This window comes from Eptatretus burgeri, chromosome 19, assembly GCF_056783735.1.
Source record: "Eptatretus burgeri isolate ZD-2024b chromosome 19, Ebu_testis_v1, whole genome shotgun sequence".
NCBI classification, from domain to species: Eukaryota; Metazoa; Chordata; class Myxini; order Myxiniformes; family Myxinidae; genus Eptatretus; species Eptatretus burgeri.
Window position 1 is genome coordinate 439,152 of NC_140979.1, and position 15,542 is coordinate 454,693.

The 15,542-nt window shown below is 45.5% G+C and overlaps 1 protein-coding gene across 19 annotated transcripts in view; it reads right to left on the minus strand.

The window, feature by feature from the left end:
- Positions 1–225: 225 nt before the first annotated feature.
- The window catches only part of LOC147008344 (cyclin-dependent kinase 6-like), a 30,838-nt gene continuing 15,521 nt past the window's right edge, over positions 226–15,542 (minus strand). For 11 of the 19 annotated variants that reach the window (XM_085864674.1, XM_085864679.1, XM_085864681.1 and 8 more), the window contains 8 exons: positions 15,375–15,460; positions 11,884–12,124; positions 9,719–9,854; positions 8,513–8,680; positions 2,490–2,599; positions 2,046–2,096; positions 1,733–1,868; positions 226–577 (listed from right to left, as the gene is read on the minus strand). In XM_085864674.1, coding sequence (XP_085720800.1) covers positions 449–577; positions 1,733–1,868; positions 2,046–2,096; positions 2,490–2,599; positions 8,513–8,680; positions 9,719–9,854; positions 11,884–12,124; positions 15,375–15,460 — 1,057 coding nt within the window. In that variant the 3' untranslated portion in view covers positions 226–448. Of the gene's footprint in view, positions 578–1,265; positions 1,358–1,732; positions 1,869–2,045; positions 2,097–2,489; positions 2,600–8,512; positions 8,681–9,718; positions 9,855–11,883; positions 12,125–15,374; positions 15,531–15,542 lie in introns of those variants that run through there. The other 8 variants (XM_085864683.1, XM_085864676.1, XM_085864684.1 and 5 more) reach the window with 3 other exon arrangements.

The window sequence follows — 15,542 nt, forward strand, 5'->3', positions numbered from 1 at the left end:
TTTTGTCATGTTATATCCTGATCCATTCTGTATTCTCGCTCTTCCACGAGCCTTGACTTTGTATACCAAAAGTAAAAAAGACCGGACATTCAGAAAACGTGGAAATCATTCAGTCCAACAATAAGTACCTGTTCACACTCCATTCCGACCATGCTGCCAACTACATCTGACTTGAGGGATGGAGGAGTAAGAGGGGGAAGGAGGGATAAACCAGAAACTAAGGACAAAGGTATAGCATCCTTTATTTAAAAAAAAAACCCACAAGGTTCACATGAAACACGAAAGAAGAAATCAGTAAAGGAAAGGTCATGAAGAATTACAAATAGTTTTAGAGCATCGAAGAGGGCAATCAGTTTAAAATCAATCAGCATTTAAAATGTTGATAAAACTGAATATAAAGGCAGGAAATCCCGAGTGCACGGACACTCGACCCCTCTCATCGAAGACTTCAAGGGTCTTCGCTTATGGTCTTGCCGGATGCAAGATCTTGAATGGACTCATCGGTCTTGGAGAAGAACTCATGCTGCATTGCGTTTCTTGCAGTGACACGGATTTTGGGGTCGAAGGTCAGAAATTTCTGAAAAATAAGGGTGACCATCATTATTGGGTGACCATACCATCATCATCCGACATAATCGAGAGAGAGAGACAGACAGATATATATATATATATATATATATATATATATATATATATATATATATATATATATATATATATATATATATATATATATATATATATATATATATATATATATATATATATGTGGTGGGGGAGGATGGGGTTTAAAAGAAAGGCCTAATCAGAGCCAAAAGCACCAAATTGAATTGTTTTGTAATCAGTACATGGCCCAGGGCTGGCAGGATAGACCACAGATGTGCAATCTCTCCTCTGAGCTGTCCAGCTTGGGTTCGAATCCAGACATAGGCTATAAACTATCATCCTGGTGTTTCACAGGTTGAACGAGGCATCGTCGTGTGTGCCGTTCCTCAGATGGACATTAAGCAGGAGGACCCATAGACCCAGACTGGTAGTTCGTGGCCATTAATGTCTTTGGTGAGTCGGCGAGTTATCTTCGACACAATCAACAAATTACAAATTCCTGCCCAAGTCACCTTCAGTCGAACGTCAGGCCTCGCCATCCGACTTATGAAAGACTTGGGACAAAAACGTTTGACCTGCTGACCCCACAACAATGTGGGAACAATTGAGTCCGTTAAAGACTGGTATGCTCATATTAATACGGTGCAGTCACTACTTGCCCGGCGTTATCTTCAGCATGTAACAGGTCGTGTCATGATTACATCATCAGGTCATTCCGTCACCCATGGTGTCACTTCGGACAACTCCAACCCTGGAGGAAGAAAAATGTCGGCACCACATCAAACAAACTCCATCACTGGGCATCCTTCATCCAAAGGGAATGTTTGGTACAAATCCTAAACTCTCAAGGAAATCAAACGACATCCAGACTGAACACATCGATTCGAAAGCATTGATTTTGAGGTCCAGCAGAGTCACCAGTGAGAAAGACCTTCAGATCTTCCTTCCCGACTGCTTGGCTTTCTTGGTTGTACTGCTCGAGCAGGTTCGGAGGGACTCTCGAGCTTCTCGAGTTGCCCCAAACACCAATCATACTTTTCCAACAGCAACGATGAACCACTGGTGGCCGTGAAACGGTCGGGACTAGTTTACCATCACGAGTGCGTCAAGACAAGGGAACACTCACCAAGAGCAGATCCTTGGCGATCGGTTCGATCCCGGGCACCTGGACCCCGGTGGGTGGTTTCTCTCGTTCAGCAAAGGACGAGCGAGGCAAAACGAAGTCGCTGGACCAGCTATCCTCATCCGGTAACCCCAGCACGCTGCACGGTAGCAAGATGGTGGGAAAGCAATTGCAGTTTAATTTCATCGCTGGCTTTACCTGCACGCCAGGTGTATTCCTGAACTTGCTTTGCACTCTGCAGACAAGGTACAATCAAACGTGGTATTCAAAATCCTCTTTTGTACCTGATACAGGTGAGTTTACACGAATAACTTACTCAAATATCTTGGTCAGATGATGCATATCAGAGCATCCAACGAAGAGAGGCCTGAAAAGGGAGCAAAGGGCATGGACGACTCAAATATTGTTGTGGAAATGATTCCTCGGGGTTAACAAGTCGATAATAACGAGAGAAAAAAAAACGACATTTGAAAAGAAAAATGTTAAAACACAAAAGGGATGAAATCTCAAAAAAAAAAAAAAAACAACCAAACAAGGTTGGAGAGAAGAGAAGAGGCAGTTTGGAAATGAAAGGAAGTATGAGGAGGAGAAGGGAAGACGAGGTGGCAGTTTTGAAGGTAAAGCAAGTATGAGGAGTAAAAGGTAAAAAGTTTAACTAGTTTGGGGGGGGGTTAGGAACAGTGAGAGAAACAAAGCCCAAAAGTAATAGGAGTGAAGTTTGTAATAGAAAGGTACAAATGAAGAGGATAAATCAAGTGACCTGCGACGATAAAGCTCCGCAAAGATGCACCCGATGCTCCAGAGATCGACAGGTGTCGCGTAGCTGGAAACGAGCAGCACTTCAGGGGCACGGTACCATAAGGTCATGACCTGTGTGAGAGAGAGAGAGAGAGAGAGAGAGAGAGGGAGAGAGAGAGGGAGAGAGAGAGAGAGAGAGAGAGAGAGAGAGAAAGAGAGAGAGAGAGAGAGAGAGAGAGAGAGAGAGAGAGAGAGAGAGAGAGAGAGAGAGAGAGAGAGAGAGAGAGAGAGAGAGAGAGAGAGAGAGAGAGAGAGAGAGAGAGAGAGAGAGAGAGAGAGAGAGAGAGAGAGAGAGAGAGAGAGAGAGAGAGAGAGAGAGAGAGAGAGAGAGAGAGAGAGAGAGAGAGAGAGAGAGAGAGAGAGAGAGAGAGAGAGAGAGAGAGAGAGAGAGAGAGAGAGAGAGAGAGAGAGAGAGAGAGAGAGAGAGAGAGAGAGAGAGAGAGAGAGAGAGAGAGAGAGAGAGAGAGAGAGAGAGAGAGAGAGAGAGAGAGAGAGAGAGAGAGAGAGAGAGAGAGAGAGAGAGAGAGAGAGAGAGAGAGAGAGAGAGAGAGAGAGAGAGAGAGAGAGAGAGAGAGAGAGAGAGAGAGAGAGAGAGAGAGAGAGAGAGAGAGAGAGAGAGAGAGAGAGAGAGAGAGAGAGAGAGAGAGAGAGAGAGAGAGAGAGAGAGAGAGAGAGAGAGAGAGAGAGAGAGAGAGAGAGAGAGAGAGAGAGAGAGAGAGAGAGAGAGAGAGAGAGAGAGAGAGAGAGAGAGAGAGAGAGAGAGAGAGAGAGAGAGAGAGAGAGAGAGAGAGAGAGAGAGAGAGAGAGAGAGAGAGAGCTCGTCTGTTTTGGCACAGGACGGAGAACCTCACAGCCTGAGGTTTCACAAAGTAGAACCAACACCATGGTAAGAGTTCAGAAAAAAAACGTTTTTTAAAAGTGGAAAAACATGTTGGGATGGAATCCCCAAAAATTAACCAAACAAGGGAGGAAGGAATGACAGGGAACGAATGACAAGGTAGGAATTACACCACAATACAACACCAGAATCCTTCTACAGAGTGATCACGAATGACATCTTTTGACAAGCTTGTCGAAGGTGGCAATCCTGACTATAATTCACAGGTCGGTCAGGTCAGGTATGGGAGCATGTGCCGGAGCAGCGCGTCGCTGCGTCCACTTTCACCCGGTACTCCAGCAGCCTCCGTCTGGCCATCCCCCAGACAGATGCCAGGCCCATCCCCATCTCCTTGAGATGCCGGTCAACCTGCTGCAACCACGAGGCACGTGGTCGGCCCACTGGCCTCCTCCACTCATGAGACTCCCTCGCTGAGAGAATCTGGTGAGCAGGATCAGCGTCAGGAAAACGAGCCACATGTCCATACAGCCGCAACTGACGCTCACGGACTATGCAGGTAACAAATCTCATCTGAGTCTCTCTCAGCAACCGCTCGTTGGACACAAAGTCCGACCAGCGATAGCCAAGGATTCTCCGAAGAGACCTGGTACCAAAGGAATTAAGTCTCCGTCTCAGATCCTTGGTCAGAGTCTAAGTCTCGCATCCATAGAGCAAGACTGGAAGCACCAAGGACCTGAAGACTCAGACTTTCGTCCTCCCGCACAGGTACCGGCAGCGCCACACCCCATGATCCAGTGAATCCATGACTCCACAGGCCCGACCCAGACGTCTCTTGACCTCTGACTCACAGCCAGCAGAGACATGAATATCACTGCCTATGTGAGTGAATCTCCCTGTGACCTCGACATCCTCACCACAAAAAGGCACAGACAGGACAGCAGCATCCAAGATGTCACCGAAAGCCTGGATCTTAGTTTTGACCCAGGAAACCCGTAATCCCAGCGGCTCCGACTCCTCATTCAGCACCTCGAGGGCCCCCAAAAGGATGTCTAAAGTCTCCGCAAAGATGACTGCATCATCTGTAAAATCAAGGTCCGAGATCTTGACATTCCCAAACGATGCACCGCAACTTGATCGCTCCGACATCCTCCCTAAAATCCATTCCATACAAGTGCTGAAAAGTGTGGGGCCCAGTACACACCCCTGACGAACTCCAGTAACAACTGGAAATAAGTCAGAGATGGTACCACCACACTTCACAGCACTCTCAGTACCAGAGTAGAGTTCAGACATCAGATCGATCAGTTTTGGTGGCACCCCACGAAGACCAAGAATCCTCCAGAGGACATCCCGATTCACTGAATCGAACGCTTTACAGAGATCAACATAGGCTGCAAGCAGCCCCTGCCGAAACTCTCGTCTGCGTTCGGTGAGGACACGAAGAGCAAGGATACGGTCAATCGTTGACCTCTTTGGTGTAAAGCCTGACTGCTCTGGGCTCTGTTGCTCAAGCACATGGTGACGAACCCGGTCAAGAATTATCCGAGCAAAGACCTTCCTCGGCACTGAGAGCAGCATCACCCCTTCCTTGGTAGTTGTTGCAGTCCTGGCAATCACCCTTCCCTTAACAGAGAGGGACAACAAGGCCCCTCTTCCAGTCAGTTGAGATGATACATACCTGTGTTCCAGGCAGAGCACAAAACTGCATGCAACGACACGAGTACAGCATTTCCACCAGCCTTGAGAAGTTCAGCATGGATACCACAGATCCCTGGAGCTTTACCCTGTTTCAACCGCTTCACCGCAGCTTGTGTTTCCACAAATGAAGGTGGACCACAGTTGATTGGAGCGTGACGCGCTGCTCCGGCGCATGACTGCATACCTGACCTGGAAGGTCAACAATGGGGACAGTAACACCCCTGACATCCAACTCAACAGCTGGTGTATCAGCCTGGTACAGCCACTCAAAGTAACCGGCCCAGCGGGTCTTCACTTCGGACTCCTCTGTCAAGAGCCTACCACCCTCCGCTCTAACTGCAGTACACCGAGGGATGGGCTTGGGTTAACGCAATGCGTGAATTCCCCTGTAAGCAGGACGACAATCCCTTGATCACAGGTGATGCTCTACCCTCTCACAGATTCCTCGCATATAGACCTCCTTGTCCACCCTTTGTGCACGTACAGTTTTACACCTCAACTCCCTGAACAGCTCAGCTCTACCATTCAGCCTGGCCCTGCGACTCTGGTCAATGGTGTCCAGTGTCCCTTCACAGACAAAATTTTTCTTCACCCTCCGGTGAGTTCCAAGACATCCACAACATCAAGGACGGTGGTGTTGAAGGCACTCCACAACTCTTCAGGGTTCCCCAAAGCACCCAGACTCCCCAAATCCCCACTCAGCCTGTTTGCAAACTCCCCATTTTAAATTTTATGAATATGAATTATGAATTCAATTTTTTTAATGAATATAATTTTATGCAAATTTGATGAGGCAGTAATTTTTTTTCCATCCCATCCAGACATATGGAGTACCACAGTACTCCATGATAACGAAGAAGCTGATTTTTAATTAGTCTCGTTAACGGATCACAAATTCATAAACACAGAGGAGGTTTTGTCAACAGCTCAATGGAGGACTGCTCTCAACTCTAGGATGGGGCTCCAGCACCACATCTGTCTCTGGTACATTTTGTGGAATCAAAATCTCTGAAAATTCTGTTGGAATCTTTCATGATGAGGCCGAAGCTCAAGGTGTGTTTCTGTCACATTACAAGCAGGTCGGTGGTCTCTGTTTATTACCTCCTCTCCTCCGGTCTGGCTCCCTCTGCTCTCTCAATCCTCAGACCCTCCCCAGCTCCTCCAGTAACCACATCCTAGTTAAATTTACATCAACCTGGCTGACCCCACACCTCCTCTCATGTCCTCTTTCCTCCAGTTTTAGGAACTGCCTTCAATCGCACTCCCCCCTCCAGGGCTTCAATCAGGTGGTGCAAGACCATCTCAACCCTAACCCCATCTCGACCGACAATCTTTACTACCCCCATTAACTTTATGTCTCTATGTACCCCATTAACCCTCTTCTTGCATGCTACTGTTTCCTCGTTCCATCGCTTGTTGCGTGCACCTGACGCCTCACCGTCAAGTCTTATAAATACTATCTCCCATGAACAGGAGTGCAATGAGCAAGACCGAAATAAAAATAATCCCTCCACCCCATCCTCTTGTCTAATTCCCTTAACCTTGTCTGACTCCTCCATACATTTAATGCCACGTGACACTTCCGGATTCATCCCGACAAAGCCTCTTGTTCCCTCGTCTCCCTTTGCCATTCAAACTCTTCTCCTAGTTTCGCAGAATCCTATTAATCAATCCCAAATCAAATTTGGCGGGAAGTTATAGGTCGTGCCCTTTGAACCCAGTGCCTCCTGGATATTTTACCTTTCTACACGGAGCATACGTCTCACTCTTTGCTCCTTATTAATGTGATTCTCAGTCCAGTCTGACAACCTACCACACTTGTCGATGAGTGAACCCTCCACCATGACGCAACGGCGTGTTGTACAACTCGATGGAACCCTTGATTAAACTGGAGAGTTCATAGAACACCTGAACCCACACAGTGTTGAAGGACATCACGCGGGAAGGCTTTTCAATTCTTGATTTGCGTTTCCGAGCACAATCGATATTTTCTATGAGCCGTCAGTTTGTCTGAATCTCAATATTCCCCGATGCTGAAAGTGGCAAATTTGATTGGTCAAGTTGGCGTAAGATGACGTCATAATTTGTCCAAGTGCTGCGAAACTGGAGGTTTTTGAAAGAGCCAAGAAGCTGATTTTTGTTCTTCGTCGTTCAAAGTATCTATCTATAATTCCAGCAATGTGTGTGTGTCTGTGTGTGTGTATGTGTGTGTATCTGTGTGTGTGCGTGTGTGTGTCTGTGTGTGTCTGTGTGTGTCTGTGACCGCTGTTTCTCGAAAACCACTGGTCTGATCTAATTTAAACTTGCCAGGTATATTGCTGGGGACCTGAGGATGTGCCTTTTCAAGGTTTGATATTAATCGGACAAGTGCTTCCCAAGTTATGGCCATTTATTTACCAAACCAATGACAAGACACGTTGCTTCGTACGCGTGGCTGCGTAGGCCGGTGTGCGGCCGGCTGACAATGACGTCACGGGCCGTGCCGGTTATGATGGGGATCGGTGCCTTAGTTACCGTGGCGAAGGAGTGGCAATGGTCAATGGCAGCGAATGTCATCGCGAGTAAAGACAGGGAGGTAAACTTGATTTTAATTTGGATTTAATTAACTCTGTGTTTGTAAGTATCACAGCAGTTGTTACTTCAATGAAAGCGATAATTCATGGAATGCATGTGAACATTCCGTACGGGCACGCACCACTTCCGGATAGTGATGACTTACTGTATTCTAATAATTTCTCGATTTCTTATCCACATTTATGGATAAACACAATGCCCCAATCCATTCGTCGTTTCCGAGAGCGAAGGAACGGCCTGTGTGGTTGTTTGAAATATTTTTTATTTTTATTTTGGTTTGCACGTACGGGCACGCGAGAGCGAAGCAACGGCCTGTGTGGTTGTTTCTGGCTCGCGGTTTGAAAGTTTTTTTTTTTTTTGCACATACGGCCATGCACGTACGGGCACGTACTAGTATAATTCAATTCAAATGAAATAAAGGTTTTAAAGGTTGCAGAAAAAAACCACACCTTTTTTTCAGAAGTTTGCCGCCGTTGACGCACCATCTTTTACACTGCCTTATTTAACACCACCCTCGTTCTTCGTGGCTGTTGTTTCCTTTATGACGTCCTTAAAAACAGTAAGTTTCCTGTTTGGAATGATTTACAAGTTTGTTTCACTGCCAGGCAGGCAGACAGAGTAATAAAATTATCTCGCTCCTCTCTGCTCATGCGCGATCGGGACAAATTGAGAGCCAAAGTACTGCTCAACTGCAGGTTCGTTTTCCGATTCGTGTTCAAAATCGAACATTTGTTCCTCGATCACGGACTGACGTCTGGAGACAGACAAGAACCAATCGCTTAACCCCGCTTCGTGCTTGCACACGGGGTCAAAGACAAGCCCAAACATTCAGCCACAAGACGGACGGAAATCTTGAGACTCGCCGAGGTACGTACCAAAGACGTGAGCATCGTCTCGAAGCTGTAGATTCGAGCCAGGCCAAAGTCAGCAATTTTGAGCTGTCCACTAGTGGTCACCAAGATGTTCTGTGGTTTGAGGTCGCGATGTACCACCCGGTGGACGTGCAGAAAATCTACGCCGTTCAGCAACTGGTGCATGATGTCCTGTGGTTATACCGGAAATGGGTGAACACCTGATTTACATCAACAATGAACGACAACTCAATGTGGTTCACAAACGAGCACAGAGCTGTACAAGCTGTTCATCCATTTAGACCTCAAGTGAGGTCCAGGTTCCCCTTTGTGGGTGTTCTTACGCCTCATCTGTGCTGGAGGCGGCAGTGTGACCTCAGGCCATGATGGTCAATGGTGTCTTTCAACGATATATTGTTGTGGGCCGGGGGTCGGTGGCGAAGAACGGCCGCCAGGTGGAGCAGTAGAGCCGTCTTCCACCGAACACCCGGAATTTACGTCGTGACTCTCGGACAACTCCGAAGGTCACGGGTCACTTAAGGACCGTGATCACCAATTCTCTGACAGAATATGCGGGACATACTCTGACAGGTCGGGTTAATAGACAAATTTCAATATACCTAAGTACCCACGTCGTCAAATTACAAGGGGAAGTCACTCCCTCGACGGACTCTGTCAAACCGGATCGCTCTAACGACCTCGGTCGTTAGATGGGGCGAAGGGGAGATTTAACGTAAAAAAAACCTGACTATAAAGAAACCTGCAGCGCACACATGAAATTAACCCATCAGACAGAAGGACGGGACCCTGACTATAAACACATACTTATCGAAATAACTGAACTGCGGGGACTGCTGTCTGTCTGTGTGCAGGAGGCTTCCAAATCCGTCACAATACATTGAAGCGTCTTGAGAAACAGACAGGTGAGCAGCCTCTCAGTATTTCCCCCCTTCCACCTGACCTGTCACCATCTACGTGGCAATCTCCAGGTTTATGATCAAACCTAAGTCAGCTTTCCGCTCGCCTCCATGTCTGCCCAATCGAGCTCTTCCCTCCAGTACGAAAAGCTGATCATCCACAAAACCATCATGACATCAGCCATTGTTAAACCAAACCTTTACCCACACTCATCCCCCAATGATTGCTGAAATATAACGGAGTCAGTACAAATGCTTGTCACGATGTGCACGGAATTCCCCTTCGTTTTTGTGGACGTGTGGAGGAGGGTACCCGGATTCGAGTCTCCGACAGGCCAGGCGGTGAGGCAACTTGCAGTAACTTGGAGAGGTCTTGATCGATGAATTCCATCACCAATGACAGGCACACCATTTTTTCTGTAACCTCATTGAAAAAAACGTCGAGCAATCTGCACAAAGATACACAGACACAAAAAAACAATCGGTTATTCGACTCGATTGCTTAATCTATTATAGAGTTTCTCTGAATGTCTACATTGTCATTGGTACAAGAAGCCTCACGTGCACGTCACTCACCTCCGCAGGTGTGATTTGTCTTGATAAATTTGTCCGTCTATGACATGACAAGTGCTGCACCTCCACGGACCTCGATTGTTGAAAGCAAATGTTTCCATTTCCCAAAAGATGCTCCACTCGGTGCTGTCCTTATTATTATCAAGGTCCTCAGGTCGTCGTCACACATATCTTCACCATTCTTTCATTCAAAATCATTCACATAAACCCTGGTAGAATCCCTCCTGAGTCAAACCGTGGCCTCGACCTTTCCAGCGACTCCTGGATGTTGTTAGTAACGTTCTTTCATAGTAACCTCCTCCAGGTTAAATTCCCCAAATCCAGGCTTACCGCTGTGGAAGTAGTTTTCAAATTAAAAACATGAAAAATCAAAAGTCCAAATGCAGTATTTGACCAAGCCTGTGAAAACGTGTAGAAAGTTTCTATCATGACAAATGGCAAAGCCTGGGTCCTCTTGCAAAATGCACGGCTCTTGGACAGAAGATGTTATCTTCGGTTGCCTTGGTGGAACTTCGCCTTTTTGCAAAAGCAGAACTTGTTAAATGTTAAATATTCATCGAATTGAGCTTAACGATTTAGTTGCATGATTAAAGAGCTTTTATAACTTTATTTTAAAATATATATATATATATATATATATATATATTTATATAAATACATATATATGCGCCTGTTTGCTGCAGCTGGCTTTGGAGTTCATCATTGAATGTTGAGAAAGTTGTTTGTGCTTTCGAATATGTTGAGTTCATCATGACAGACAGTTTTTATCTTGTATTGCTCAAATCGTCTCATTGCTTCATTATATTTGCTTGAGTGTATTAAAGAGACACTCTTGAGCACTTAGTCAGAGAGGACTCCACCAATGATCGAGTGCCTCACTCCATCTACAAATATATAGATGTATCAATACCCACCCACATCTCTCACCTGTGAATGGAGGGAATAGCCAATCACCTCTCAACTGATCAAATAAACCCAGGTGGCTGGGATTACATGAACAATTGTCACCTCCCACACTCCTCCAGATGAAGAAGCTGCATAAAGCAACCCAAGAAGGCCTACACAAGGTAAGTGCTTTGCTGTTTCGAACTCTTCCCAGAGTTGTCCTTATAGTTGTGTTGTGGAGGAATCAGATGGATGGTTGTTCTGTGCGTATTATGTGGTTTTACCGTGTGAGACTTAATCCGCGGCGATGCTCACCATAACAGTCAGGTGTGTCTGATGTGTATGATATATATATATATATATATATATATATATATATATATATATATATATATATATATATATATATATATATATATATATATATATATATATATATACATACATATATATATATATATATATATATATATATATATATATAAATATAAATATAAATATATATATATATATATATATATATATATATATATATATATATATATATATATATATATATATATATATATATATATATATATATATATATATATATATACATGTTTTGAGTGATTCAACTCTTAAAATTAATTGTTCAAAGAACCTGTGAGTGAATTTTCTTCCGCACCGCACACCTCATCTCCTTTCCTCCTCGCTTCTCCAGTTTGTGGTACCTACTTCCAGAGGTTCTCAACCCCACCCTTCCTCCAGGGCTTCAAGCATGTGGAGCACCACCATCTCATGTCAGCACAAATCCCTGCACATGGTCTTCATTAACCCCATAAGCCTGACCTAACCTAACTCAACCCTCTTAATTGCAGGTTGGTGTGTTTCATTCGCTCATCTTTCTTCTCTTGCTTGATCTGTCCATCTGTTACTCCACTGCACATTAGCTTTTTAACCTTTACCTCCTCGCTATTCGATTAGCTTCGATCATGCGAAGTATACAGGTGACGTGCAAGTGCACCGCACATCACTTACCGCACAATGTTGGGATGTTCAAACGACTCGAGATGGCGCAGCAGAGAAACTTCTCGGAGGGTGCAGGCTGGAACCCCTTCCCCGTTGGTGGGCAGACGCATCTTCTTGGTCGCCACAAACTGTCCATTCACAAGGTCCTGGGACTTGAAGACCGTGCCCTGTGCACCGTGTCCGATGGCGGCAACACGCTTGTAGCGTTTCTGTTTACCCTCCGACATCTCCATCAATCCCTTATTCGCACCTGCAACATTTCAGGTGGGAGACATGACACAAAGGTCAGGAAAAGTACCAAGACGTGTTTGGCTCATTAAACACTTTGGATCAGTCCTGAAGGTCTTGGTGATTATTAACAAAGGCTCCTGGGTGGCCGAGGTTACAGCTGCAAAAGATCAAAGATTTAACCTTGAAAATGACAGTCAGGTTTGACCCCAAACGTTTGGTCCCATTTACACCCAAACAAATTGATTTTTAATCCAGAAAAACCATAAAAGATGGACAACCCGACCAAATAGTTTGGTGGACATAACCATGAAAAAAATGGTTAAGATGACCAAATATTGTTGGTTCAAAAATACCCTGAAGATATGTATATATTTTTTATCATTTATTGTTGTATACATTGTCGAGGCTCATATAAGAGTTAACACACAGAACATATAACAAAGGGAGCAGGAGACAAGAGGGACAGGAGAGAGAAGGACAAAACTTTACGGTGTAAAGAAGATGGTACTACAAACTACAGGGACTTTCAGGAAGGAAAACAGGGAATTTGAAAGGAAAAGGAATAAAAAAGGAAAGGAAGGAAAAAAAACAGTTCATCCTGGAGGAGGTATGCACTCTACCGAGAGTCGTCCTAGTTTAATGTGGTAGGATGACTAGGCCTGTTCAGCATGGAGGAGGGATGCACTCTACCGAGAGTCGTTCTAGTTTAATGTGGTAGGATGACTAGGCCTGTTCATCCTGGAGGAGGGATGCACTCTACCGAGAGTCGTTCTAGTTTAATGTGGTAGGATGACTAGGCCTGTTCAGCCTGGAGGAGGGATGCACTCTACCGAGAGTCGTTCTAGTTTAATGTGGTAGGATGACTAGGCCTGTTCATCCTGGAGGAGGGATGCACTCTACCGAGAGTCGTTCTAGTTTAATGTGGTAGGATGACTAGGCCTGTTCAGCCTGGAGGAGGGATGCACTCTACCGAGAGTCGTTCTAGTTTAATGTGGTAGGATGACTAGGCCTGTTCAGCATGGAGGAGGGATGCACTCTACCGAGAGTCGTTCTAGTTTAATGTGGGAGGATGACTAGGCCTGTTCAGCCTGGAGGAGGGATGCACTCTACCGAGAGTCGTTCTAGTTTAATGTGGGAGGATGACTAGGCCTGTTCAGCCTGGAGGAGGGATGCACTCTACCGAGAGTCGTTCTAGTTTAATGTGGTGGGATGACTAGGCCTGTTCAGCCTGGAGGAGGTATACACTCTACCGAGAGTCGTTCTAGTTTAATGTGGGAGGATGACTAGGCCTGTTCAGCCTGGAGGAGGTATGCACTCTACCGAGAGTCGTTCTAGTTTAATGTGGGAGGATGACTAGGCCTGTTCAGCTTGGAGGAGGTATGCACTCTACCGAGAGTCGTTCTAGTTTAATGTGGTGGGATGACTAGGCCTGTTCAGCCTGGAGGAGGTGTGCACTCTACCGAGAGTCGTTCTAGTTTAATGTGGGAGGATGACTAGGCCTGTCCAGCCTGGAGGAGGGATGCACTCTACCGAGAGTCGTTCTAGTTTAATGTGGTAGGATGACTAGGCCTGTTCAGCCTGGAGGAGGTATGCACTGTATTGAGTGTCGTTCTAGTTTAATGTGGGAGGATGACTAGGCCTGTTCATCCTGGAGGAGGGATGCACTCTACCGAGAGTCGTTCTAGTTTAATGTGGTAGGATGACTAGGCCTGTTCAGCCTGGAGGAGGGATGCACTCTACCGAGAGTCGTTCTAGTTTAATGTGGTAGGATGACTAGGCCTGTTCATCCTGGAGGAGGGATGCACTCTACCGAGAGTCGTTCTAGTTTAATGTGGTAGGATGACTAGGCCTGTTCAGCCTGGAGGAGGGATGCACTCTACCGAGAGTCGTTCTAGTTTAATGTGGTAGGATGACTAGGCCTGTTCATCCTGGAGGAGGGATGCACTCTACCGAGAGTCGTTCTAGTTTAATGTGGTGGGATGACTAGGCCTGTTCAGCCTGGAGGAGGTATACACTCTACCGAGAGTCGTTCTAGTTTAATGTGGTAGGATGACTAGGCCTGTTCAGCCTGGAGGAGGTATGCACTCTACCGAGAGTCGTTCTAGTTTAATGTGGGAGGATGACTAGGCCTGTTCAGCTTGGAGGAGGTATGCACTCTACCGAGAGTCGTTCTAGTTTAATGTGGTGGGATGACTCGGCCTGTTCAGCCTGGAGGAGGTGTGCACTCTACCGAGAGTCGTTCTAGTTTAATGTGGGAGGATGACTAGGCCTGTCCAGCCTGGAGGAGGGATGCACTCTACCGAGAGTCGTTCTAGTTTAATGTGGTAGGATGACTAGGCCTGTTCAGCCTGGAGGAGGTATGCACTGTATTGAGTGTCGTTCTAGTTTAATGTGGGAGGATCATGAGGCCGGGGTTAGAAACATCGATCTCCAGACTAATAGAGAGGGCCCTCGAACAAGAACCACAGTGTGTCTGGTTCAGGTGAGGGTTTTCCTCCGCCCAAACCACTCACTCTTCTTCTGGTTAATTACACTTTTTAATGACTTATTTAAACCCCTGGTGCGAGGAACAACAAATCCCACCCATTTAAGGCATAAAGTTATTTTGAGGATCAAATTTAAATTTGATACATCCTTAACCTGAATGTTGATTATAAGGAATAGAATAAGGAATATTTTAGTCTTAGTTTGAAGTCAATTAAACCATTTTTGACGAAGTTATGACCGTAAAATGATTTTGACCTTTCAAGGCCACGTAAGGTCAAAGGTCATGGTGTCAAATGAAAGCCAATAAAGGACTTGATATATGTCTTCCATAGTAAACACGCATATTCCTAACTTTTTTTGATTCATAATGGAAAATATGTAATTTTGACCGATGACCATGACCCCCAAAACTTCGGACCCCACCGATCTTCACAAATATGCATTTTTCACTGTAGGAATGGGTAGGGTTATAAGTGACAAAGAGAATAAGTTTCACTATAAGCTTAGTTTGAAGTAAATCAGATAATTTTTGACGAAGTTATGAGCAAAAAACGATTTTGATCTTTTCGTGACCTTGACCTTGACCTTTGATCCAATTGGACCCAAAAGTTAATGGGATCGTCCAAGGTTCATTGCCCACCTGTGGATTAAATTTGATAGTGTTTGCTAAAGCCGTTTTGCCGTAAAGTTGCTAACAGACAGACAGACAGACAGACAAACCGGACGATTATAATACCACGCTCCCTCCCTCCAGGGGGGGGGGGGGATAGGAAGTAACTCACCACGTTTGAACGAAATTCGTGTCCACCGGTCAGGCCTGCACAGACGTGGTTCAGAAACGCAGGTTAATAAAACACCAAATACACACCTGGAGGGGATTAACGGGAAGGTTTCAACATTACTCATACATTCGATAATTTAAAACAACAACAACAACAACAGCATCGCCA